General features: G+C 39.5%; 2 protein-coding genes and 2 long non-coding RNA genes across 5 annotated transcripts in view; 3 read left to right on the top strand and 1 right to left on the bottom strand.

Moving 5' to 3' along the window:
• The window catches only part of LOC132101425 (galactose-specific lectin nattectin-like), a 116,013-nt gene that overhangs the window by 52,245 nt on the left and 36,191 nt on the right, over positions 1 to 27,577 (top strand). The window lies entirely within an intron of this gene.
• Positions 543 to 2,608, top strand: LOC132101930 (uncharacterized). The gene is made up of 3 exons (XR_009423240.1): positions 543 to 633; positions 1,081 to 1,778; positions 2,529 to 2,608. It is a non-coding gene; the product is annotated as an uncharacterized LOC132101930 (long non-coding RNA).
• On the top strand, positions 13,795 to 16,057 carry LOC132101137 (uncharacterized). The gene is made up of 3 exons (XM_059505852.1): positions 13,795 to 13,821; positions 14,491 to 14,991; positions 15,141 to 16,057. Exons 1-3 carry the CDS (start codon positions 13,795 to 13,797, stop codon positions 15,630 to 15,632), a joined length of 1,020 nt encoding a protein of 339 aa, XP_059361835.1. The 3' UTR covers positions 15,633 to 16,057.
• On the bottom strand, positions 20,500 to 21,912 carry LOC132101929 (uncharacterized). The gene is made up of 4 exons (XR_009423239.1): positions 21,492 to 21,912; positions 21,034 to 21,302; positions 20,704 to 20,937; positions 20,500 to 20,595 (listed from the first exon to the last, which is right to left on the bottom strand). It is a non-coding gene; the product is annotated as an uncharacterized LOC132101929 (long non-coding RNA).

Genomic DNA, 27,577 nt, shown 5'->3' with positions numbered 1-27,577 from the left:
AGTTGCCATAGAAACGGAGGCCAACACAACAACTGACAAGCAGAGAATCACTGACTTTTGCTGCTGTTTTCAAAGCTTTCGGTAAGTTTAGTCCCTAAAATCACACAGATATTACATACAACTGTTCCTGACACTTCTCTTGCTTTTTATTTTGACTCGCTTCTGTTGAATTTACTTCATAGAAATGGTTAATGTCTTTGAATCAGTCCGTTAGCATCTTACCCTTTTCAGAGGAGGTAACATTAGGCTAACTCCAAAGACGGAGCTCTATATTAAAGTTTTATCTTTATGTGTAGATGAGAGCATTTGACAGGTCTGTGAAAGGTTTGCTGTGTTTTATTTATTTATTTTAAATGGGTGATTGGAAATAGGCTCATTTATTTAACCTAAAGTTAAACATCTAAACTGTAAATTAACCGTTAATCGGTGACATCACTTACATCAGCGCGACAATAAACTGAATCATGTGTTTTGATCTCTCATGGTAAACAAATATTGACCAAAACTATTGATTTCAGCCTTTCAAGAGAGGAAAAAAACCTCAGCAACAGGGGAAGCTCCAAGATTTAGCAGTTTCTGTACGCAGAAGAACTGGGAAAGCTTCTTACATTTTTAAGGCTTTGACATCCATAAGTAAGCACTATTAAATAAGAAAACCTAGAAACAAATTCTGTTACGTTACGAGATAGTTTTCTTTATTTTCTTCTTTTTATTTTCCTCTCTGCTTTAGCTTGGTTCCTTGTGATAAAACTGGCATTGTACACTAAATATTGTTGTCTCTGTGACAAATTGCTTATGTTCCTAGATTCTTCAATGCTAATGGCCTGCTACACCTGTCAGACAACATCTACAAAGAACACTGAACCATACAGTTAATAACCACAAATATACACTATTGTTCAAAATTCAGTAAGATATTTTATGTTTTTGAAAAGACATCTCATGCTCACCAAAGCTTTTTTTTTCAGGAAAAAAATTCAAAAGAACAGCATTTATCTGAATAGTGACACTCACTTTTCATCTATTTAATGCATCATTGCTGAATAAATTTTATTTTTTATTTTTTTTATCTAAACTAAGCTGTAGTGAGTGGGCGTGGTTCATCCCTCTGCTATTGGGAGAAGCATGCACAAGCTCTCAGTCCAGTCTGATTTTCCACCTTGCTGTTCTCCGGTGGCTTTTTATCCGATCTCTCCGTGCCAGTTACTGCAATCAGACACAGGTGTTTATCATTTTGCACTTTACTCGGTGCTCGTCTCCCAAATATCTGTCCAGCTGGGCGCTGCAGACCTTCCTGAACCACACCCCACTTTGCCACATAAACTTTTAGTGTACACTACCATTCAAAGGTTTTGGGTCTATTTAAAATAGAAATAAGTTACATTTTACTATATTCACACATAAAACCGCTATTCAGAAAATTCAGCTTAGATCACAGTGATCAATTACATTTTAACATAATTCACACATAACACATCTCATAACCGTGCACTACAGTTATATGTGATGAAATATATCATCTTTTGTGTGAAATAATATGAACAGCAGCTATGCTAATCTTTCTCCTTTTGGTTACCTGTTTCTATCTTGGGGTGCCCATCTCAAAGTTACTAGACATTACGCCAGTTCCAGTTTGGATCCAGCCTTCAGAAGATGCTAAGACTCACGATGCCTTCAGAAGATGCTAAGACTCACGATGACTTCAGATGATGACAACTAAAGATGAACATACAAGTCTGCCAAATATTACCCTTATATTGTGATCATTGCCCTAAAAAGTAAGTTCACAGATTGTTAACCAGCTTTCTATTGTTAAAGTGTTGGTAATATATGTAAATTAACAATGATTACCTGTTCTCTGAATTACATGTACCAAAATATCACCATTTATTTGGAGGCAGAACTCTGGCAGATGATGCAAAATGTTGACTTAATTTCTCACTTTTGTGTCCTGTTTAGCTGTGTCTTCTGACTGTTTGTTTGCACTCAAACTACTATACTACTAGTCTACTACTATTCAATTATTAATCAGTTGGGGCATCTTTTTACCATGTTTACCTAAAAAAAAAAAAAAAAAGTATAATAGTAACTATTAAATGACCCACTATGAAAATACAGTTTTACGGTGTTGTCGATGTCTTTTTCTCTACTTTAGGGAGGAACTTCTCAACAAATTCACTTCACAGCGCATCAGTGTTGGTAATATATGTAAATTAACAATGATTACCTGTTCTCTGAATTACATGTACCAAAATATCACCATTTATTTGGAGGCAGAACTCTGGCAGATGATGCAAAAGGTTGACTTAATTTCTCACTTTTGTGTCCTGTTTAGCTGTGTCTTCTGACTGTTTGTTTGCACTCAAACTACTATACTACTAGTCTATTACTATTCAATTATTAATCAGTTGGGGCATCTTTTTACCATGTTTACCTAAAAAAAAAAAAAAGTATAATAGTAACTATTAAATGACCCACTATGAAAATACAGTTTTACGGTGTTGTCGATGTCTTTTTCTCTACTTTAGGGAGGAACTTCTCACCAAATTCACTTCACAGCGCATCAATGGAAGGCTTTCCTATGTAACAAACATGGTTTTCCACTCTTGTTTTTATCCATATCCGGTTTGTAAATTTATGGGGGCTTTATACTGTATTTTGTAGCATTAATATTGTATGAAAATTATATGAAAAGGAAAACATGACAAGGTCACTGGACTGGACAGTATCCCAGTATTATACCACAAATATTTTCTACTCCGCTAATCTTAAAATTAAACTTGGAATGATACTTAATAATACCAGATGTGATAATTTATAATACAGGGGTCCGGTTCGTGGAGTTCTACCTTTCTGCAAATTTCAGCTCCTCAGGAGCAGTTGACAATTACAGCCAGATCAGGGTTAGATCTGAATTCTGCAGGAAAGGAAGATCTCCAGGAACAGGAATGGGCAGCCATGCTATATTGATTATGTATAATTGATTTTGAACTGTACTATTTTTATTGCAGGTTTTCTGGGATCCCACTTGAAGACATCAGAACATCAGATGTTGGTCTGGACAGCTGTACCTACAGTACATCACACTGACCTCTCTGCTTTTGCACAGATAGCTGATTACTACCATGTTCTGTGAAGGTATTATTATAGCAAAACTGATCACCTGGGACAGTGGAATCTGCAGGTGTAAAAATAGTAGCACACGCATATCAGTAAACTGAAGTCACAAAAGTTTTTTTTAGGAGTTGCAAATGTTTTATTTACTCGTTCTTTCTCATAAACACAACACAACAGTAACACCATTTCAAATTCTGAGGTGCACAAATCCTATTCTACAAATCACAAAATAAAGAAACCATATGCTCACAGTTTGGACAGAGCTGCTGTAATGAATGTGGGGCAAAACACACTTATAACACACGAATCAAAAATGTGAAATCATGAACAAATTTTGCACATTTGTATATACAGTTGTGGTCAGAATAACTGGCACCCTTGATAAATATGGAAAAAGAGTCAAGGTGATGCTGGTTACTGCATGATGATTGAAATCACACAAATGGCCTTTAACCAGGCATGTCCAAACTCAGTCCTGGTGGGCCGGTGTCCTGCAGAGTTTAGCTCCAATTTGCCTCAACACACCTGCCTGTAAGTTCTAGTGGAAGTTGCCTAGTAAAACCTTGATTAGCTAGTTCAGTTGTGTTTAATTCGATTTGGAGCTAAACTCTTCTGGACAGTGGCCCTCCAGGACCGGGTTTAGATGTGTCGTTCGTGAACGAATCGTTCCTTTAGAACGAATCTTTTAGGTGAACGAATCTTTCTCGTTCACGTAATCCACTGACTCATATTTCACATTCACTGAAATTCCTCCCTCCACAGCAGCGCGGCGCTATAAGCAGCGAATGCGCAGCTCGGTGAACCGGGTATCTGTGAAATGTTTCCACTGTATGATCCAGTGGGGTCGCGGTGTCCATTTCTTTTACTGTCTATGAATGTTTCATCCTGTCAAAGCATTACTCAACCTAGAGCCAATAGCCTTCGAGTATGAGATGTAACGGAGCATGTGATTTGTTGAATTTAGTGAACGAATACGCCCTTCACTGAACAGTTTCGTATGAGTCTGAACGAGATCTAGAGAATCTTATCATTCGTGAACGAAATGACTGAACTGGTACACATGTCATTCGCGAACGAGTTGAATGAAATTATGTCGTTCGTGAATGAAATGACTGATCTGATACCCATGTCGTTCGCGAACGAGCTGAATGGTGTAGTAAATCTCGTTCGTGAATGAAATGACTGAACTGGTACACATGTCAATCATGAATAAAATGAACTGGTACATATTATCTCGTTCGAGAGCGAAATGAATGAGTAAACCGGGTCAGTTGGCAATTTATCATGTCAAGCTCTAAAAATGCAAAGCGCAGTTATAGGTACTGTTTCACATACGCTTGTTTTCATATTTAGCATACAGAACATAACTAGACGTTTAATTCCTGATTTATGAATGTGAATATATAATATACAAACTGTCTGACCAAACAATTAAAATGCTAATTATGCAGGAAAACCTCGTGCTTTGTTCATCTGAACAACTTAATTAGACTTTATATACTGAATGCGATTATGCACACATTTTAATAAAACCAAATATGTTTTTGTCACAAGTGAATACGTTCCTTGACTTAAGACATAACACATAATACACTTTTTCGCCACCTGCTGGCATATTTGGTCTAATACGAAGAAATGGTCACTGAACAAATCAGTGAACTAATCTGAACGAATCATTTTGGTGAACGAACTGAAAATGAACGAATCTCTTGAAAGAATCATAATTTCCACCACAACTAAATAAACTGTAAAAATATTGTTTTCTAAAACATCAGGTACAGAATATTCCTGAGAGCACTGTACAAACACACAGCGCCCCCTGCAGGACCGTTAAAAGAATTCAAATGCTTCAAAGCGCTAAATCTGATTAAAGGGATAGTTCACCCAAAAATCATAATTATGTTATTAATAACTCACCCTCATGTCTTTCCAAACCCGTGAGACCTCTGTTTATCTTCAGAACACAGTTTAAGATATTTTAGATTTAGTCAGAGAGCTCTCAGTCCCTCCATTGAAGCTGTGTGTACGGTCTACTGTCCATGTCCAGAAAGGTAAGAAAAACATCATCAAAGTAGTCCATGTGACATCAGAGGGTCGGTTAGAATATTTTGAAGCATCGAAAATAGATTTTGGTCCAAAAATAGCAAAAACTACGACTAGATGGACTACTTTGATGTTTTACTTACCTTTCTGGACATGGACAGTAGACCGTACACACAGTTTCAATGGAGGGACTGAGAGCTCTCGGACTAAATCTAAAATATCTTAAACTGTGTTCAGAAGATAAATGGAGGTCTTACTGGTTTGGAACGACATGAGGGTGAGTTATTAATTACATAATTATGATTTTTGGGTGAACTATCCCTTTATGTGCTGAGGCGTGTTACTCGCCCGGTAACTTTTATGAATGGTGGGGAAAATTTGAGATTGATTAATACTATCATAAAATTGGCAACCGTTGTGATGTAATTATATAAATACATACTATAGTCTGACACGCTTCATGTCTGTTTTCAGTTTCGATTTACTGTAAATGCTGTGCTAGTGTCACTTTAATTTGCATTTGGGAATTCAACATTCGTCATTAGAATAGTTTATAAATCTGTTTACAGCAAAGTTTACAGAGAGAAGTTTCAGTGTCACATGATCATTCAGAAATCATTCTAATATACTGATTTGCTGCTCAAGAAGCATTAACTATTTATTAGCAATAATAAAAACAGTTTTTGCTGGTTAACTTTTTTGTGGAAACAATGATACCACTCAAAAATCTGTAGAAAGATTAAAAAAGAGAGAGAAATTAATAATTTCATTCATCATACATTAAAGTGCTGAAAAGTGAGTGAAGACATTTAAAATGTTTCAAAAGATTTATATTTAATAAATGCTTTAACAAATTTAATAAATATATTTGATACATGCAAATAAATGCTGTTCAATGAACTTTCTATTTATCGAAGAATTCTGAAAATTACAATGTATCAGCATATCCACACAAAATATGAAGCAGCAAAATGTACTCGGTTACTAACGTAACCTCGGTTCCCTGAAATACGGAAGGAGCACTGAGATCCTTGCCGTGCTAAAAGGCTTCACAACTCAGTCGAAGTAACCTGAATTCCTGTGGCGAAGTGGCCAATATATATAGCATCTTAGACGCAGTACAAGTGAAGTATTGAAAGGGAAATGTTTTTAACATTGATAATTATCAGAAATATTTCTTGAGCATGAAATTAAATTGTAATGGCTTCTAAAGGACCATGTGACACTGAAAACTGGCTTAATGATGCAGAAAACTCTGCTTTGAATCGCAGGAATAACATTACATTTTATAATATAATAAAATAGAAAATCTTAACACATTTCCACTTTTTTATTTTTATTTGTTGTAATATTTTACAATATTTTGATCAAATAAATGCAGCCTTGATGAGCAGAAGAGATTTATTTCAAAATCATTAATAATTTATGTTAATGTTTCCAAACTTTTGGCAGGTACTATAATAATAATTCATTTATATTTTATTATTGCTATATTATATTATTTTCATGATTATGAAATGCTGTTTTTTTATTTTACACGATAACAGTATGTATTATTACAGTATAAGATATATATTTTAATGTGCTAATATATATTAGGGGTGTAACGATACGCGTATTCGTATTGAACCGTTCGGTAAGAGGCTTTCGGTTCGGTACGCGGTACGCATTATGGACCGAACGGTTCGTTGGACTAATTAATTATATTTGGAAAATAAATAAAAAATTGTGAAATATAATGATATGCGTTCAACAAGGTAGCCCAATAACCCAAACGACGTAACAGGCAACGACAGGCCCTGACACCCCCGAAGAAGAAAAAAACACCAACTTATGTTTATGTTAGGCTACTCAGTCAGGCGCTCGCTCACTCAGTAATACGCTGAAGGCTCGTTGCAAAATGGCCAAAGCGTTTAACAGACCAGAAATAGAAGATCCTCCAATAACCAACCAATGTCTGGTGTTTGGGTGCACTTTGGATTCCCTGTAAGCTATAATGGTGATGGCAAGAGAGTGGTGGATAAAAAAAACAACGATATGTTGCATCTAGGGTACATCAGCGGGAATACAAAAAAAAAAAAAACACCAGCGGGAATACTTGAAACATGTCAACTCATTTACGCCAACATCACCTTAGTGTCTCAGTATCTGGGAAAAGACGAAAAAAAGGAGAAACATACACGCAACAAATTATCCCCGCAGCATTTAGACAGACATTTCCAACGGATTCAAACAGGGCAAAAGACATCACCACGGCGATTGGTAGGCTACATTTACGTTATAGCCGCGGATATGAGACCTTACTATTTACCATTCATTCTATCATCACCATTATAGCTTACAGGGAATCCAAAGTGCACCCAAATACCAGACCTGTTGGTTATTGGAGGATCTTCTATTTCTGGTCTGTTAAACGCATTAGCCATTTTGCAACGAGCCTTCAGCGCGTACTGAGTGAGCGAGCGCCTTATGGGCCTTTCACACAGGACGCGGTATGTGCGGCGCTGCGCTGCGCTATAAAACTCATTCATCTCAATGGCTTGCTCCGCGCAAGGACGTTTTGTTGCTGCGTCGACCAAAGTGCAAGCGCAGCGGTGCGCATTATTTGCGTGCTTGCGTGCACGCCGCGGTCAAAGTTCAAAATAGTTCAACTTTTGCCGCTGCGCTCTGTGACGATTACCAGCGCGACCAATAGGATCCAAAACAAGCACGGAAATCAAAATGAATGAACGGCTAGTACAGTACTGTGTGTGTCAGAATTTCCTGAGCTGTACGATACAAGTCTGAGGTAGTATAGGGACATTGTCAGGAAAGCTGTGTCATGGAGACATATCTCCATTCAAGGAACAACAGACTATGATAGAGCTCCCGCTAAAAGTTTTTAAAACTCCGCCTACGCCATAGCGCAGCGCAAATCGCGTTGTATCTGAAGGGCAACGCTGAACCCAGCGGCAAGCGTCGCGTATACCGCGTCCTGTGTGAAAGGCCCATTACTCTGTAGTGGAAAACGTAGGTTTTAAGAACATGCTTAATGTAATTGAGCCCGTTACAATATTCCTTCACGAGCCCATTTCAGACAGACCGTAATTCCTGCTTTGTTCCAAAAAACATAAGCCCTATAGAGAACCAATTGAGTAAAAACACACTCAATATAAAGAGTTATAGAGTTCCATATAAAAAGTTACATCTTTGTATTTGTTCATAACTACTACAATAATAAAACATTTTTTTTTTTATAAGGAGCTGTTTTTGTTTTATACAGTATGCTGCTAAGAAAACACTATAGAAGATGGGTAAAGAATAGCTCCATCATTGTTCAATGTAAAAAAAAAAACATACTTTGTTAGTTTTAATAAATGAAACATTTTTTAAAAATCAAGAAAATTTATCTGCCAATTTTTTCTTTTTGCTGTATCTAAAAAGTACCGAACCGAACCGCAACACCAGTTTATCGTATCGAACCGAACCGTGAATTTTGTGAACCGTTACACCCCTAATATATATACAGTGTTGGGAAGGTTACTTTGAAAATGTAATAGGTTACAGATTACAAGTTACCCTGTTTAAAATGTAATAGTAGTGTAACTTTTTCAATTACTTTATTAAAGTAATGTAACTAATTACTTTTGAGTACTTTTTGATTACTTTTCTAAATTTGTGAAAATTAAAGAATAATAAATAAAAGCATATACATCAACTTAAATACAGTTATCTAATAAGAGTGTGACGTATTCTGTGTAATAAACTCCTGAAACATTGGTGTTTTTTCAACTGCTGTCTCTTTGTATATGATATGATGATAGTTTTCTCAAAATAAGTAAAATGCACATTAAGTGACACAAAGCAGTTCTAGAAATTATGTTTATGTGCTCGTGTACTCCTATATTGAGGCAGCAGAGGTTGAAAACGCTGCGAGCTTCAGTAGGCTTATGTGTAGTAAATGAAACCATGTCTTTGCCATTAATTTACAGGAGGGGCGGACTGGGAAAAAAATTCAGACTGGAAAATTCAAACTCATACAAACAAATTCATGGACAAAACTATTTTTTGTATGAACCTGACATAAAAAAGGTTTAAATCTTTAATTTGGGGACATGCAAAATAATTAAAATTTCTCTCCTGAACTGCACCTTCACTTCCATTTTTCTCTTCAGTCTCTTTATTTTGCCCTGTTATCCATCTCTCTCGTGACTTTAATACTCAAGATTGAACAAAACTATACTTTACAATTCAATACTCTACAATACAATATCTTTATAGAAAAATCCTAATACTGTACATGAGTCATGTTTTTCCCTTACAAAAGTTAAACATGCTTTTATTAGCCTATATAAAAGTAAAATAACCTTGTTTTGTTTTTGTTTTTTTTTGCAAATGGATTTGTATTTATTTTTAAATAAATACATTTGTAAAATAATTTTACATTTTTGGTTACCACAGTTAAACAATAGTAACCATTTTCTCTGGATTTATAGTTAAATATTAAAATGTTAATTTTCGTAAGGGTTGTGTTGTTGTCTGTCGTAGCTCCCCCTAAACCTATGAAAAAATCGCATTTTTTTCAGCTAAATACCTACTGTAACATTACAACTGATAATAATGATGGCCTTTATATAGTATTTTGAGTGATGACTGATGAGCAACGTGCTGCTGCTTGATTAAATAAATAAAAAAACAAAGACAAAAAAGCATCTTTACAGATGAAACTGACCTGAAACCCTGAACAGTAGTTCTGCTTCTCTGCTCCAGCTGTGCGCTTCCACACTCCACTCTATTCTCTCTCTCTCGCATTGATTACTCTGAGTCTGATCCAGACTGAACCGTTTGGCGGAGGCTCGGAGAGCGCGCGAGTCATGACTTATCAGAGATTCAATTATCAAATGGCGGATTCGCAAATGATCGCTTTAGTAGTACATTCGGCAGGCAATTATACAATAATGATATTAAATAGTGGGGCAAAATCGGCTGCCAGGCCACCGGGAATTATCCCGGTTCTCCCGGTGTCCAGTCCGCGCCTGATTTCCACAGACAGGCAGAATGTGCAAGTCATATAGGCTATTGCATTTTTGGGGCTTAATATTCACAGACATTAGTCCATGTCATGTTTTGATTCAAGTGTACCGACCTACTTTTGATTTAGTCATCCAAAATGTGGCATATTCCGTCCGCGTTAGGCATTGCGTTTTTATGAATGATTGTATTTCCGCATCCCGGAAATTATTAGGGCGGTATGTCTCAGAATAGTCAGTGCAATTTGGGAAAGAAATCAGTTAAATCTGTATGTGGATGTGTGTAAATATTCAAATGTAATCCCCTTTGTAATCGTTAAAAATTTCATAAGTAACTGTAATTTAATTACTCGTTTTTTCGTAGTAACTGTAACTAATTACAGTTACAATAATTTTGTAATTAAATTACGTAACGCCGTTACATGTAACTAGTTACTCCCCAACACTGTATATATATATATATATATATATATATATATATATATATATATATATATATATATATATATATATATATATATATATATATATATATATATATATATATATATATATATATATATATACATAAGTGGCAGAGGGCGTGGCGCAGGGAGTGGTCATATTTTCCTGCTTTTTTTTCTCTAGCTGATCACATACCTGTTTCATTATTTTTTTATTTACTGAAAAGTTTGATTTTTGTGATTATTATTTATTTATTATTATTTTTTTTTTTAAATAAAATGTAAAAATGTAAACAATACAGATTTATGTTTACAGGCTTCTTTGATCAAATTTGCTAAGGGTGCTAATGATTCTGACCACGACTGTAAGAATGAGAACTGATATGTGAGACCACACATGCATTCTTGCACTCTATCCAGTGATAAACACAGCATGTGGTTCTTGACCCATTTTATTTGACACAGAATAATGACATGATCATGTCATTATTAATCAGTCGACACAACATTACTCTGAAATTACTTTGCACTGTAGAAATATGGTTTTGACAAAATATGTACAGTGGCAAAATAGTTTTTAATGAGTGCTACTATTTCATATTCAATATTCTAGGCTAAATAAATAGGTCACTTTTATGGATATTTCTTTACAAACTTTTTTTTTCTTTTTTTTTTAGAAGGATATGGTCATAGTTATTATGGCCTTTGTAGTCATAAAATTACAATAAATAAAAATAAAAATTAAATATAATATTAGAGATTATTCTGGATAAAAATGACATATATCCCTGTATAAATCTGGTATAACAGCCTGTGAAGTTTTTTATTTGTAATTTGTAGAATAGGATTTATACTCCTACAGTAAATATTTTGAGAAGGTGTAACTGTTTTGTTGTTTTTGTGAGAGAGAGAGAGAGAGAGAGAAGGAAACAATATACAAGATTGCAACTCCTAAAACATTTTCTTGATGATATATAAAATAATTGAAATATTCTCTACAAATTCTACTGTCAGGTGCTCACTTTTGCTACAATAATTTTAGATACCACAAATGTACTGTATGCAAATTCAACTAAGGGACATAAACAACCGAATATTCAGGGATGCAAACTTATCATCTTTAAGTAAAAATTGTCATTTTGAATCCAAAATAGATCATTTGCATGATTTAAGTAAATCCAAAGAGTTTTTGAAAATGTGTGTACAGTAGTAAATAGTGATTCAAAGTAGTATCGATTTAATTTAGGTACCTGCTGAAAATGACTACTTTCAAACGCTCCTGTGCGTATATTTGTGGCTTGAAATTCATAAAATGTGCTTAAAAGAAAAAAAAAGATAAGAATATTCGCTGACTATCGTCTATTATGCACTCACTGTATAATCCAGAACAGTGAACACCAAATTTACCCAATTACAGGAGTGAATCTGATCAAATGTTCTGAATAACTTCCTAAATTGCTACGATTGACCCCACCCTCCTTAGTTACTGTTGCTCTGTCCGATAAGCCATGCCGCTCTCTCACTCAGTATACCTTTGAAAGAGCTGTGCCAAGTGTGCGACCGCTGTGCGATCTATTCCTCTAAAGGGCCTCGCTCCTAGCCTGCATTTTATGTCTAATTTTTATTACTGTTTTTTCACCCATTTTGTCCTTTGAAAGACTAAAATAGTCATAGCTGATAGACAGTATAAGACTCTGTGTACAAGAATGAGTAAAGCTGTTTGTTGTTAGGATGACAACATTTTTAAAAGTTAAATTTATAGGCTGGTCTAGAGCCCTGCATTTCACCCCGACTTTTTTATGTCCCTCGGACCGGGCTTCGGGCCAGAATGATTATGATTATAATGAAAGAGGTTTTGTTTTTGATTCGTTTTATTTTTTTATACAGTAATTTAAAACTTTCTAATATAAGTTTCAGTTAAATTTTGTTTTATATTTAACAAACGTTTTTCTTAACTTAATTATAATAATAATAATAAAAACTATAAAATATACAATCACTTTGCCATTACATACAAAACGGAACTATTTTAATAGCTGGAACAGTAGTATAAGCTTTTTGGGAGAGGGTGGGGGAAATACAGACTCAGGCCAGTAATTCTGATAAGCTGTCGGACACTGGCATATTTGGTACAAAATAACATAAGTTTAATTCTTAAGTAAATTCTTTTAATTTGTAACTTGAGACGATTTATATTAGCCTATAATTTACGTTATACCTCTTTGTGTGTATTTGAGTGTAAAGGCATTTTCAATATTAGTCTTATAGAGGCTTTGTATACAGAAAGTTTGTTTGCTCTAAACATAATTGAAACTGTATATTTTGTATAAATAAAGACATTTTGACTAAATGTGATATGTGTTTAATAAATTATTACTAATGTATCTATTATTAAGTATGTGAGATTTTTTTTAAACAAGCAGAAAATCAACATTGTGTCAGTGCCAAGAGAAACGTCGATTCTATGTTGTTTCTATGTCAGTTTGCTATCTGGGTGGTCTCCCAGCCTGACCAGCTAAAACCATCTTAAACCAGCTATGACCAGCCAGTCTAACCAGCTAATACCAGATTGACCAGCTAAAACCAGCTAAGACCAGCCAGTCTGACCATCTAAAACCAGCTAAGTCCAGCCTGACCAGCTAAAACCAGCTTAAACCAGCTAAGGCCAGCCATCCTGACCAGCTTAGACCAGCTAAACCAGCTAAGACCAACTTAAACCAGCTAAGACCAGCCTCACCAGCTAAGACCAGCCATCCTGACCAGCTTAGACCAGCTAAGACCAGCTTAAACCAGCTAAAAAAGTGGTCAAAACTGACCAGCTAAGGCTGGTTTTAGCTGGTTTTTTCAGCAGGGTCTGCATTACAATTACCCTCTAAATAACACATCATCATCGGAGGTGTAATTTTACCAAGTATTAAACAGTAATAAAATGAAAGAGAACATTTTTTTTTATAATCCAGTGATATAAGTTAAAGTAATATCTTAAGTATACTTTAATGCAAATAGTAATGTATTTGATTTTACTTAAAGGAGCTGTATGTAGGATTGTGGCCTAAACTGGTACTGCAATCACTATAAAAATACTGCAGAGCGGTGTATCCCCTCCCCCTCCCCCCTGACTCGAGGTTGCCAGATAAGCTGCAGGATTCAGCAGAAACGTAGGCTCCTTCATTGAGCTTCCAATGGCAGGTGACGAACAGACCTACACAGTAAGTTTTCTGTTAATTATGTTTATGCTTCATGAGAGATATTTTGATAAGTAATTATGTATTTAAAAAAAATACTAATTGTCATTAGTTAAATATAATCGTAAAGATGTATGTTCGTATGTGACTGTATAATCGTAAAGATTTATGCTCGTATGTGACAGTATAATAGTAAAGATGTATGCTCGTATGTGACAGTATAATCGTAAAGATGTATGCTCGTACGTGACAGACAGAACGGTAACTGTTAGTCTAACTTGTAACGGTATTTATCTGTCATTAATGTAAGTACAAGCACAAGCCTGTCACTGTGTAACCAATATCAAAGATACAGCTATTCATTTAGCTGATGCTATAAGTGAAAGTGGCCAGCTGTATTTTTTTTACTTACCCTGCAGCACACGTCCATAACGCTAAAAAATGTGATGTGAAAGATTACATGACGTTCTATTGTTTTTGGCTGTAGAACTTGCATGAAAAACAAGTAGGCTACAAAACGTTCCAAATGGCCCAAATTTTTCACATCATAGGCTACACTGTGCTTTTCATTAGTGTTATGGACATTAGAATTGCACATTAGAATTCCTTGGAATTGCACCTACTTTAGTGCTTCCAAACCATCACTAACATAGTACATAGCCTAAAAGGTAGAGAATGTTTATTTTGAGTTAGCACTTGTACTGCTCTCACTTGTTGCAGCCTGATTTAGACCTCAGTTATGAGGTGCCCGCTGTCCTAAGTGAGGCTGATGAGAGCTGGGAAGGCGAGAGGAGGCGCAGACAAAGGAAAAGAAGAGCAAATGCGAGACGGACAAGAGTAGAGCGTGCAGGTCTTGGTCCAGGAGACACAGAGCAGAGAGAAGGAGAGAATTTAGAGGGAGGAGATGAACCAGGTGGAAGAGGCCAGAGAGCTGGAAGAGAGAGTGCAGATGTTTCAGGTGGAAAAGGAGAGAGTGTGAGCCCTGCACCAGGTGACAGAGGCCAGAGAGGTGGAAGAGGCCAGAGAGGTGGAAGAGGTCAGAGCAGTGGAAGAGGTCAGAGAGGTGGAAGAGGAGATAATGCAGGTCCAAGTACTGGAGTTGGCAGCAGAGGAAGGAGAGGGAGAGGAGGCAGAGATGCAGAGGAAGAGAACAGAGTTCAGATGATCCAAATTGACCGAAGGGTCCAGACAGAGGTTTGTTTCCAGAATATGCTACACAATTGATAGACTCTAGTAAAATTTTGGATTGTGATAAGTAGTCACCATTTGAATCAATGTTAGCATCTTTGTTATTTTTAATCAAATGTAAATAACACATTTTCTATTATGGTTTGTTTACTTAGGCACTCATTCAGGGCATGAGTGAAGTGAGGCTACGAGCACTAGCAACCCAGGTCTTCTCCCGGAATCCTGGATTAGTTTTTGATGCACTTCCTCCATTGGACAGCACAACCCCACCTAACGCTGCTCTTCCATGGTGCACCTGTGGGAACTGCAGGGAAATGGCCACAGACGCTGAAAGGAAATGCTGTGGCCAGGGGCCTGACTACTGCATCAGCAAATTGGCACATTTTGATCTGTATTGTCTGGGAGATGGTTATTTGCGTATTCACAGAGATTACAGAAATGATATGTTGGTGGTAGCTGAAGTTATAGAGCCAGGAGATGATAACAGACAATTTAGGTATGCTGCTTATCGTCAATACATCTTTTGGCAGCATGGGTCACTGGGTCTGGGTAACCGTCGTGTTATTCCCAGCTGCTGTATATGGAAAATAAGGGACAGATACCCTGACCCCCAAGGACAGTACACTGGCTTTGTACCCACCATTTGATACCATTCTAACGTGAACAGTTAAATTCAAGTTATTTATTGTTGTATATATGGTTTTACAAATTGTTTTTTGATTTGTTCTGTTTTTTGGTTTGTTTGTTTGTAAAGAGCCTTCCTAATTTTTTCAATAAAAAAAAGTTTATTTAGAATAACAATACTATGCTTTTTACAATGTAGAGAAACAGTATATAAAATGGTATAATGATAAATGTTACACAGTATAAATAGAAAACTAGACTCAGCTGCTCTGTACTGTTGAAACTTTTAGTCTGAAATTGTTGATAAGCAGCTTGTGACACAAAAGTTTACATGGCCATGAACATGGTCAGGGTTGTGAGGCTCTGGAAACTGGGCTTCACAGGTCTTTAGTCTGGAATGTTGACACTGAGGAGAGCAAAATAAAACCTGAAGTTAGTTTATTTCAAACTTGGAAGTGTTATGCATGACATCTGAATTGGTGTTTGGCATGTAGCCCAAGGTGCAAAATAAATAAATTGGCATTCAACCTACCAAGACCTCTCCTGACTTGGGTGTGCAGGAGTTCCTCAATGGTTGGTGCCGGCACAGGGGGAAGTGGGCCGTACCTTCTGGGGTCATCAGGTCGTAGTGTCCTCCGTCTGCACCAGCGCCTCCCTCTCGTTCCCGGCTGGATGGTAGCTTTCTCCCGGACGAGCATCTTTCTCCCAGCTCGAAGCACGCCCCCTTTCTTCCTGAGCTTCACGAAGAAGTGACGAAAGCTTGGAACGCTCCGTTCTCGGCGAGAGTCCGTTTGTCTGTTTCGCCAGCATTCTCCGCACTGGACGATGCTAAAAACAGAGGCTACCAGTCACTTCCGCCGGTGGAAAAGGCTATAGCAGCGCACCTTTGCTCGCCCTCTGCTGGATGGCGGACGAAAGTGGAGTTGCCATCGAAAGCCTGCCGCATGACGTCATCGCTGCCTCGCACGGATCTTCTCTGCTGCTGGGCAGGCTGCGTCTGCGCTGCACACCATGGCCACGCTGCAGATCTTCCAGGGCGATCTCCTCCGCAAGCTGGATGAGATGGGACCTGAAGCGATCTGCCTCGCGGATCTGAGGAGTACTTCGGATCTCTCCCTCCGCGCTGCCAAAGCGCTCCGGTTCTGCAGCAAGCCACGCTAGACCGGCCCCACAAAACTCTCAGTCATGCCCACTGCCTCCAGCTGCGTCATCGCAACAGCGTCAACAACGCAGCTCGGGACCCCGTTCTCGCTCTTCCAGCCATCGCCCCGCGCCACGGGAGCCGCAGCAGAGGATTGCGGTGAAGCCGCAAGCCCCGAAGTCATCCTAGCACTGCTAGGAAAGCGCCGGTGTACGAGTTCCGCTGTGGCCGAGCTCTCACCCAAGCGCGCCGCTGTTGCAGTTCCAAGATTTGTGACTGTTTCAGCGTCTTCTGCAAAGCGCAAGCCTGCACGAGTGCCCGCTTGCCTGCACACAAAAGCCGTTATCACGGCTACCCAGATATTTCCCGAAAAGAGTGTTATTTCTGGTGTTCCACGGCTGATGGTGCTATAAATGTAGTGACGATGCCCACTCCTCAGTGCCCATCTCCACATATAAGCACAGCCCTCCACACAGGGCTCGCGCACATAAGATCGACTCAGGTCGGTCGCGCGCGCCACATAGTAAACGTGCCCACTCCTCAGTGCCCACATACACTATGTCACACACGGCGCGTGGTTTCTGTAAAAACGAAGCCCGTGCACGTACGCTCTGCCCAGGCAGACAGCGAGACGAAAGTGGTAAATGTGCACACTTGCAGCCCACAGTTATTTGCAGACATCACGAGTCCCACGGGACCCGCTCAGCCCTCCCCCAATCGGTTAAGCACCGGGACGGGTTCGAGGAGGAGCGATCTGCCCGCTGTGATCAGCACGCTCCCCGCTTCAAATGCCACAGGCGTAACGCCCATGGTGCAGCGCACCCAAGCGCCGCCGTTGCCCAGTCAACAGAGCGCGCTTCGCATCCAGCCCTTAGCCATTCATGCAGATGCATGGTCAGCGCTTCCAGGGGTTTCGGATTGGGTGCTAGGCATTATAAAGAGAGGCTACTCGCTACAGTTTTTTGGACGTCCTCCGCGCTTTTTAGCGCGCGTCGAAACTACGGTCAAAACAGAAGTAGCACACATAATTCGGGCCGAAATATCAAAACTGTTGAGCAAAGGAGCTGTAGAGCCTGTGTCTCGAGCTCAAAGCGAGGGGGGGCTGTACAGCAGATACTTTCTGGTGCCCAAGAAAGACGGGGGTCTCAGGCCCATACTGGATCTAAGACAGCTGAACAAGGCATTGGTGAAATGCAGTTTCAGAATGCTTACGACCAGGAAGCTCCTCACGCAGATTCGCAGAGGAGACTGGTTCATGTCAATAGATCTGAAGGACGCGTATTTTCAAATACAGATAGCTTAAAGTCACAGGCGATATTTGAGATTCACCTTCGAGGGCCAGGCATACCAGTTTACAGTCCTGCCGTTCGGCTTGTCCGTGGCTCCTCGTACGCTTACGAGGTGCATGGACGCAGCGCTCGCTCCTCTCAGACTCAGAGGCATGCGAGTGCTGAACTATTTGGACGACTGGCTGATTCTGGCTCAATCACGAGCGGAGCTCGTGGAGCACAGGGCCGTTTTACTCGATCACCTCGAGAAGCTCGGTCTCAGTGTCAATTGGACGAAGAGTTCGCTGAACCCCAGTCAGACGATACTGTTTTTGGGTATAGCTCTGAACTCATGTTCCATGACGGCGCGGCTGTCACCATAGCACGCGTTGGGCATTCAGCGCACAGCGAGTTCTCTCCGCTGCAGCGCGACCGTTTCGCTCAAACATTGTCAGAAGATGCTGGGTCTCATGGCCTCAGCATCTCTGGTTCTGCAGCTGGGCCTGCTCCGCATGCGCCCCCTGCAGCTCTGTCTGAAAGCGCGGGTATCTGGCCGACTGCGTCTCAAGGTCGATCAGGGCTGCATCACAGCCCTGAAACCCTGGACAGCAAACGGCTGGTATCAATCAGGTGTAAGCCTGGGGACTTCCTCGAATGTGAAGATGGTGTCGACGGACGCCTCCACTTCGGGATGGGGAGCGCTGCTCGAGGGCAGACCGTCCTTTGGCCTGTGGTCAGAACGGGAAAAGCTCCATCATATCAACTGTCTGGAAATGCTGGCAGTGGAGAACGCGCTGACGCGCTTTTGTCCCCGAATCAAGGGCCGCCACGTCTTAGTCCGTTCGGACAACATGTCTGTGGTGTCCTACATAAATCGCCAGGGCGGTCTCGGGTCCCGAAACCTGTACAGGCTGGCGGAAAGCCTCCTGGTTTGGGCTCAGCGCAACTTGCGCTCGCTGAGGGCAGTTCATGTGCCTGGGCTACAGTATCTGGGTCCAGACAGGCTGTCCAGAGACAATGTTCCCATGGGCGAATGGTATCTACACCCGCAAACAGTCCGGCTGTTGTGGGAGAGATTTGGCAGGGCGGAGGTGGACCTCTTCGCGTCCCACGAAAACGCTCACTGCCCCGCGTTCTTTTCCAAGAACGAAAGCACGCTGTCACGGAGATGGCCGTTATGCCCGCTTTATGCTTTCCCTCCCGTCTCCCTCCTTCCGCAGGTGATAGAACGGGTGAGAGAAACGAGATGTTCAATACTGCTTGTAGCACCTTTTTGGAAGAACCAACCATGGTTCCCAGATTTGATGCGGTTAGCAGACACTGCCCCGTGGCCAGTGCCGTTGAGGAGGGACCTCCTCTCGCAGGCCAGGGGTTCGATTTGGCACCCTCAACCGGAGTTGTGGTCCCTCCATGTGTGGGCGCTCAACGGTTACCCGCTGATCTCGCAGTGGGAGTGCTAAATACCATCACTCAGGCTAGAGCTCCGTCTACACGAAGTGGTCGGTGTTCTCCAGCTGGTGCACAGCTCAGGAATGTTCACCCCTTAGTTGTGAGGTGACGGAGGTTCTCTCCTTCCTACAGGAGCTGTTGGATAACGGCAGACCCCCTTCCATGCTCAAAGTTTATGTGGCGGCCATTGCAGCGTTTTCTGAAACAGCGCTCGGTCAGTCAATAGGAAGGAACAATTTGGTCATCCGCTTCCTTAGAGGAGCTAGAAAGCTGAATCCTCCCAGACCTCTGTCAGTCCCTATGTGGGACCTCGCGGCGGTTTTGGAGGCCATGAAGGGTCCCCCTTTTGAGCCTATCCAATCAATTAGCCTCCAGCATCTGTCGTTCAAGACAGTATTCTTGTTGGCTCTCGCTTCAGTGAAGCGTGTGGGGGATCTGCACGCGCTCTCGGTGAGCCAGTCGTGCTTGGAGTTTGGGCCTAATGACTCAAGGGTCATTATCAAACCTAGGCACGGTTATGTGCCGAAGTGCCTCAACATGCCGTTTCGTGCCTCGCCGTCTACATTTATCAGGTTCTATAACCTGGAGGTTCCCGTAGCGTCTTAGCTAAGACGCAGTACGAGAGAGCTCTCGTAAGAGAACGTACTCGGTTACTAACATAACCTCGGTTCTCTCTAGAAGAGCGAATGAATACTGCGTTCTCTGCCGTGCGTACGATTCACTCTGGTTCGCTTCGGCGATGAAATAAATCAGGTGAGTCAGCCTTTTCTAGCTCCTTTTATAGGTTGGGCCACACCCGTTTCAGCTGGAAGTGGCATGAAGGGCGCGAAGCGCCCTCATTGGTCTGATGTTGCATCAGCCTGCACTCGATAGGCTGTGCAGTTGCCGCAGAATAGCCAATGAGCGAGCGAGACTTTTCCCATAGCGTCTTAGCTAAGACACAGTACTCGTTCACTCTTCTAGAGAGAACCGAGGTTATGTTAGTAACTGAGTGCGATTGCCATGCAGAAAATGAAGCCATAGTACTGATAGCTGAACTTCCAGCATGGATCCTTTTTGCCAAATTCTTGGCCCCATGCCACATATCCAAGCTGTGCTGCAGCCCAAGGTCTTTGTACTTTCCTTTGTCTTATTTGAAAAAATAATATGTATAATTAGTACAGTAATGGTCCCCCCACCCCTCCAAAAAAGTTGGTGTAATTCTGCAAGTAACGCAAAATTTCAGTGGCAACTTACTCATTAGTGTGGAGATCTGGACATGGGCATCAGTGCAGACCTCTACTAGTTTCACTTCATTCAAAAGAGTGTCGACTGTCCGCACAAATGCCTCTCTCTCCATGATCACAGAATTTCGCCCAGTCTCCCTTTTGTCCACAGTGATGACAGAGATGATTTCCCTGGATTCGTTCTCCATGGCAGTGTATGTACAGTACTGGGCGCAATGTCCAGGACTGTCCATTCTTCCATCCGCTATTCAATTTGTAAACAAGAATCAATGATTTTCACAGAACATAAAATTGACATTTTAACATACTGTAGCCTAAATGAATAAAAAATGTACATTACCTACTAATACCACATCTCTGTCTTTTAGGCGATTTATCTCTCCTCCCAAAACTCCTTCACAGTGTCTACACCGTATGTGCCCCTAATTGTGAAAAATGAACTACGGTCCACCATCCCCATGTTCATAAACTGGAACAGAAGTGAGACTTTGGCGTAGTTGCTTCCGGAGAGTAGTATGTTGCTTGCCAACATAAAGTCCCCTGTTGCATCCCGTACCTCAAAGTGGGCTGTGAGCTCCATCTCCATACAGTGTGGCCAACAAGGCAGGTCTGACAATAAATGGGATACAACTTAGGCTATTTAGCATTATCAAATACAAACATAGAATTGCTTAACACTAAGTGGAACTACAACTCAGGAAGCTTGATTTAGTTTCACAAAACCACTGTCAACGTATTGACATTGCCTCCAACACCAATCTACACTTATTTGCAATGTAGTATGATTACAACACCTACCCATTCCATGATGCTTGCAGTACCCCTGCGCGTAATGGAAGCTTCAAATGGAGGGTGACACTGACACTCCACTTTGCTGACGTCACATTTGTATGGGCACTTTTGGATCGGAAGCACAAGTAATGTTGCAAGCTGCCTCAAACAGTCCTCATAAGTGATGGAGGCCCGTTTCCCGATTTGGTCATCTTCAGTCATGACCTCCAGTGTATCAGGAAAGCCAGGTTGTTGAAGTGTAGGTAAGGTGACTGATGGAGGCTCTACATCCGGTATGTCATGTACTGTCTCACTGGCATCTATCACAGGCAGATTGTCAATGCATGGTGGTGCCTGCAATGCTCCACCCAACCTAAAGACATGAAAGATATATACTGTATATATCAATTACAGATAGATATCAAATCAGATGAATAAAATAAAAATGGCAAATACAGAGACGGGGTTATCTTTGAGATACTACAGGGACCAGAAAATATAAAAAAAACTTTTATTTTTATGTTTACATATTTCATAGAATCAATGTTCGAGAATGTATTGTGAATAATCTTAGAGGATCCAATGTTAACATACCGAATAGAAATACGAGGGACATACTCCTGTAGACTAAAAACAAAAACAATACAGCGGTCACAATGGATTGTTTTTTTTTTAAAGTACATTTTCTATAACATTTCTTATCATTTGGCATATTAGGAAGCTTTAGAGGCTTTATCTACCTTTCCTCCAGAACCTCAGAGGCATCCTTGGTGCGCTCATCATCTTCCAGTTTTTCCTCAATAGGCGACAGGTCCTCTCTGTAAATGGTGTAGCTGTTTTAGACCCAAATTGTTTCAAAATATGCAATGAAAATATAAAAAAAAAAAGAAATAAAAGTGGTACTGACTACTGACCGATTTGAAAGTGTTTCAGATGATGCACATACAATACTGGAAAGTGATGGTGCAGTCAGGTGGTGCTTCAAGTTTCTCTTACTGGGTGTTGAGGTGCTGGGGCCATAATAGCTGAAGAGATAAGCGTTTTTGATTTGATTTCTTTTTTTTAACATATAAATACAATTACAATTTAAAAAATCTGAGAAAAAAAGATAATAGTAAAACAAAACAAAAAAACATATAAACAACAAAATAAAAATTCCTTATTTTCAATACGAAAAAAAAATTGACTTACGAGTACTAAAGTTTTTGTCATTAGTAGGCTAACAAATAACCAAAACATTTGCCAAAGCAATTGTAATGCGGGACAAATTCAATATCACCAATGGCTATCACAGGGTTGTTTTCAGTTCCATCAGAAAATATTGTTAGAGTAACTAAATTACATTAGCAATGGTCATACAGGTCAACTTGCAGCATGTGTAACTTAGTCCACAATATACGTGAAGAACAAATGACGAATCATTTTTACTGAGGTATAACCTTTATTTAAACAGAAAAAGTCCCATTGAGACACAGTCTCTTTTACAAGGGAGTCCTGTATAGCACGTGCAATCATAGGTTACAAGACAATAAATTACAATATAAAATACAATGCATATTTGCACAAAATTTACAAAATATTTGCATGTGAAGATGCAGTGAGTTTAAAATATATAAACAAACGAAAATAGTGGCTAGAAGTCAATATCCACCCACCATTAATTAAAGCAATTACACATGTCCGTCCGCATATCCAATATTCTTTTTTTAAAAGCAGGTAATGAAATTAGCGCACCAATCTTTAGTCTAGACTGTAGTTCATTCCAGGACGAAGGACCATAGAATGACAGACCCCTCTTTCCTGCTTCAGTCCTGATTTTTGGTACATTAAAAAGTAGTACATCGCTAGATCTTAATCGATATGTACTTTGGATACGAACAAATTTTAAACAAATATAAGACGGCAAGATACCTAAAATCGCTTTATAAATAAAAATGTACCAATGTCGCATCCTGTGCGATTTAAGTGACGGCCAATTTACCATATTGTATAAGATGCAATGATGTGTCTGATAGCCAGCATTTGTAATGAACCTGAGAGCCGCATGATAAAGAGGGTCTAGTATTGACAGAGTAGATGGACAAGCAAATTGATAGATGATATCCCCATAATCTATCTGAGACAGGAATAATCCTGCAACCAGTCTTTTTCTTATAGTCCTAAAAAAGCAAGATTTTAATCTATATAAGAATGCCAGAGTGAACTTAAGTTTCATAGCTAGAGCTTCAATGTGTTTTTTAAAGGTAAAACCTTTATCAAGCCAGACACCCAAATACTTGTAAGTATCAACAAGTTCAATAGCTTCATCTTGGAGTGTCTTAATAGCAAGAACTATTCTACAGGGGCAAAAACCATTGCCTTCGTCTTTTTTGCATTTAAAAGTAGCTTCAAATCAAACAATTTTTACTGAGGTAACATTAGGCTACTGTCTCAATTACGTTTCAAATTGCCATAATGGGCATGCTGATGTTGTTTTCCTCAGCGTCTCAGCATAATGACAGAGAAACGGGCTCCTGTAATGCATGGCTGATGTTAGCATACGTCCATGTGAGCTAACGTTATTTTACTTTGCACAAACATGCATAACTTTGTTCGACTGTCATGAATATATGAATTGTCCATTGACATCAAGTACAAGTTAGCCAAGCATAGATGAATCTTACCTGTCCAGGAGAAAATTAGCAACGTTGGCATCTGTGTTCAAATTCTTCTCCATTTTCAGCTGTCTCCATCGTTCAAAAGCATCTCCAATACAAATTCTGGTTTTATTTCAGACTTTGTCACGACGAATTTCGGAATTATAACAAGGTCTTTTTGATTTAGTAACATTAGACATTTTTATCCGACTGGAGTTATGGTAGGTTACAGCAAAGCTACCGACTTCGTGATTGGTAGATAGGTGGAGGGAGGCGCGTCTGGCCAAAACACAAAATGACAACAACAACATCAGTTGAGGGCTGCAAGTCCACTTTTTAAATGGCAATATCCTGGCCGGACTATTGTTGTCAGTGATATAAGTATTTGAAATGAACATGATTTCTTAATGTCTAGTGACACATCAGGACCATTTTATGAATAATTGAAATAGATTTCTTACATACAGCTCCTTTAAGTAATTAAATTAATATAAATGGGCGTTTTGTCCACGAATGGCTTAAAGTGATAGTTCACCCAAAAATCTAAATTATGTCATTAATAACTCACCCTCATGTCGTTTCAAACCAGTGAGACCTCCGTTTATCTTCGAAATTAACACAGTTTAAGATATTTTAGATTTAGTCCGAGAGCTTTCAGTCCCTCCATTGAAGCTGTGTGTACGGTCTACTGTCCAGAAAGGTAAGAAAAACATCATCAAAGTAGTCCATGTGACATCAGAGGGTTAGAATTTTTTGAAGCATCGAAAATACATTTTGGTCCAAAAATAGCAAAAACTACAACTTTATTCAGCATTGTCTTCTCTTCTGTGTCTGTTGTTAGAGAGTTCAAAACACAGCAGTTTGTGATATCCAGTTCGCAAACGAATAATTTAATGTAACCGGATCTTTTTGAAACAGTTCACCAAATCGAACTGAATCGTTTTAAATGGTTCGCGTCTCCAATACGCATTAATCCACAAATGACTTAAGCTGTTAACTTTTTTAATCTGGCTGACACTCCCTCTGAGTTCAAACAAACCAATATCCTGGAGTAATTAATTTACTCAAACAGTCCGATTCGAGAACCGAGGAGCTGATGATACTGCGCATGCGTGATTCAGCGGAAGCCGACTGACTCACAGCGTGTCTGAACCGAACTGATTCTTTTAGTGATTGATTCTGAACTGATTCTGTGCTAATGTTATGAGCGCGGGTAAACCAAGGGCTTGAATGAAAAACGTAAATTCATTTAATAACAAATACATCACAATGGATTATGTACAGTAAGTGGATCATGGTTTCTGCGCTGATGACACCTAATTTATTTACTTTATATCTTCAAGACTTAAATCCTAGTATGCACATTATTGCTGTTACTGTATTCATGTGCGTTGTTGCAAAACTTAATTGTAAACTTTTCATGATTATGAGGTTTTAAACTGACTAAAGTTATGATTACTGACTTCATATATTTGAATGTTTGATAGACTTGACTCCATTACGTCATCGCCAATGACGTCATTACGTTGAGCTTAAAAGAACCGGTGAACCGTTTTTTTTCCAACCGGTTTATTGAATCGAGCCATCCGAAAGAACTGGTTCGTGGAAAAGAATCGAACTTCCCATCACTAAAACCGAAGAGTAACCTATCTGGACTCAGCTTACATAGACATAAGCCATGCCCAATTTGGTGGGATGTAACATGCACGGGTGCCCGCGCCCTTATTGGTTCCTATGTCACGAAAGTTTGGTCCATTCATTAAACAAATTGATTCTATAACTTGGACAACTGTGCCAGTTGTTTTAGCTACTTTTATTATGTGTTTGATGTGTCTGGATTCCTTTTGAAGCTTGGAATGCAGCATGAAACACCACAGAATCCCATTAATTGTATTCCAATTGAATTTATATTGATTGGAAGATTTAAATGACAACATTTTTTGTTGTTTATATAAATTCTGTGGAAAACTAATGTTCTTAAAAATAAAAAGCAAATAAAACAAATAGCTGGTAGATGTTGAAAAGTATAAAAACAAGACAAGTTATGTTCCTTTGTGTTACAAAGCTTAAGTATTTCAAAGTACTCTAAAGTATTTAGATTAAGTTATTAAACCTGAGTAATCTAACGACATATGTTACTGATTACATTTTAAAGCTTGTATTTTGTAATCTGTAGTGAAATACATTTTGAAAAGTAACCCTCCTAGCCATGCCTGCAGCAAGTATCCCCAAAGCAATGTATTTGATTATTTTGGAGTTTGTTTTGAAAAAGGTTTCCGTGTGGCTGTGATGGGTATGCATGCTTTGCTATGGTGAACAATGAATACATAATTAAAGATTTTGCACATATGAAGTCCTACAGTAGACAAATATTGCTTGTCTAAGACTTGATGGTTGCTCTGTCAATTCTTCATCATCAGTTAGGAACCTAGGTGTGCTATTTGATCGCAATCTTTCCTTAGAAAGCCACGTTTTCTAGCATTTGTAAAACTGCATTTTTCCATCTCAAAAATATATCTAAATTACGGTCTATGCTCTTAATGTCAAATGCAGAAATGTTAATCCATGCTTTTATGACCTCAAGGTTAGATTATTGTAATGCTTTATTGGGTGGTTGTTCTGCACGCTTAGTAAACAAACTACAGCTAGTCCAAAATGCAGCAGCAAGAGTTCTTACTAGAACCAGGAAGTATGACCATATTAGCCCGGTCCTGTCAACACTGCACTGGCTCCCTATAAAGCATCGTATAGATTTTAAAATATTGCTTATTACCTATAAAGCCCTGAATGGTTTAGCACCTCAGTATTTGAATGAGCTCCTTTTACATTATAATCCTCTACGTCCGCTACGTTCTCAAAACTCAGGCAATTTGATAATACCTAGAATATCAAAATCAACTGCGGGCGGCAGATCCTTTTCCTATTTGCCGCCTAAACTCTGGAATAACCTACCTAACATTGTTCGGGAGGCAGACACACTCTTGCAGTTTAAATCTAGATTAAAGACCCATCTCTTTAACCTGGAATACACATAACATACTAATATGCTTTTATTATCCAAATCCGTTAAAGGATTTTTAGGCTGCATTAATTAGGTAAACCGGAACCGGAAACACTTCCCATAACACCCTATGTACTTGCTACATCATTAGAAGAATGGCATCTACGCTAATATTTGTCTGTTTCTCTTTTGTTCCGAGGTCACCGTGGCCACCAGATCCAGTCTGTATCCAGATCAGAGGGTCACTGCAGTCACCCGGATCCAGTACGTATCCAGACCAGATGCTGGATCAGCACCTAGAAAGGACCTCTACATCCCTTAAAGACAGCGGAGACCAGGACAACTAGAGCCCCAGATACAGATCCCCTGTAAAGACCTTGTCTCAAAGGAGCACCAGGACAAGACCACAGGAAACAGATGATTCTTCTGCACAATCTGACTTTGCTGCAGCCTGGAATTGAACTACTTGTTTCGTC

Source organism: Carassius carassius, chromosome 23, assembly GCF_963082965.1.
Source record: "Carassius carassius chromosome 23, fCarCar2.1, whole genome shotgun sequence".
Taxonomy (NCBI): Eukaryota; Metazoa; Chordata; class Actinopteri; order Cypriniformes; family Cyprinidae; genus Carassius; species Carassius carassius.
Note: the sequence above shows the minus strand (reverse complement) of the source record. Positions and strands in the feature narration are given on the sequence as shown.

Bases quoted from the DNA above. Each gene is read 5' to 3' on its own strand.
- LOC132101137 (XM_059505852.1), top strand. From the start codon at position 13,795: ATGGCAGGTGACGAACAGACCTACACA. The intron at 13,822-14,490 runs GTAAGTTTTCTG...ATTTTGAGTTAG, and splicing joins GTGACGAACAGACCTACACA to CACTTGTACTGCTCTCACTT. The intron at 14,992-15,140 runs GTTTGTTTCCAG...TTGTTTACTTAG, and splicing joins ACCGAAGGGTCCAGACAGAG to GCACTCATTCAGGGCATGAG.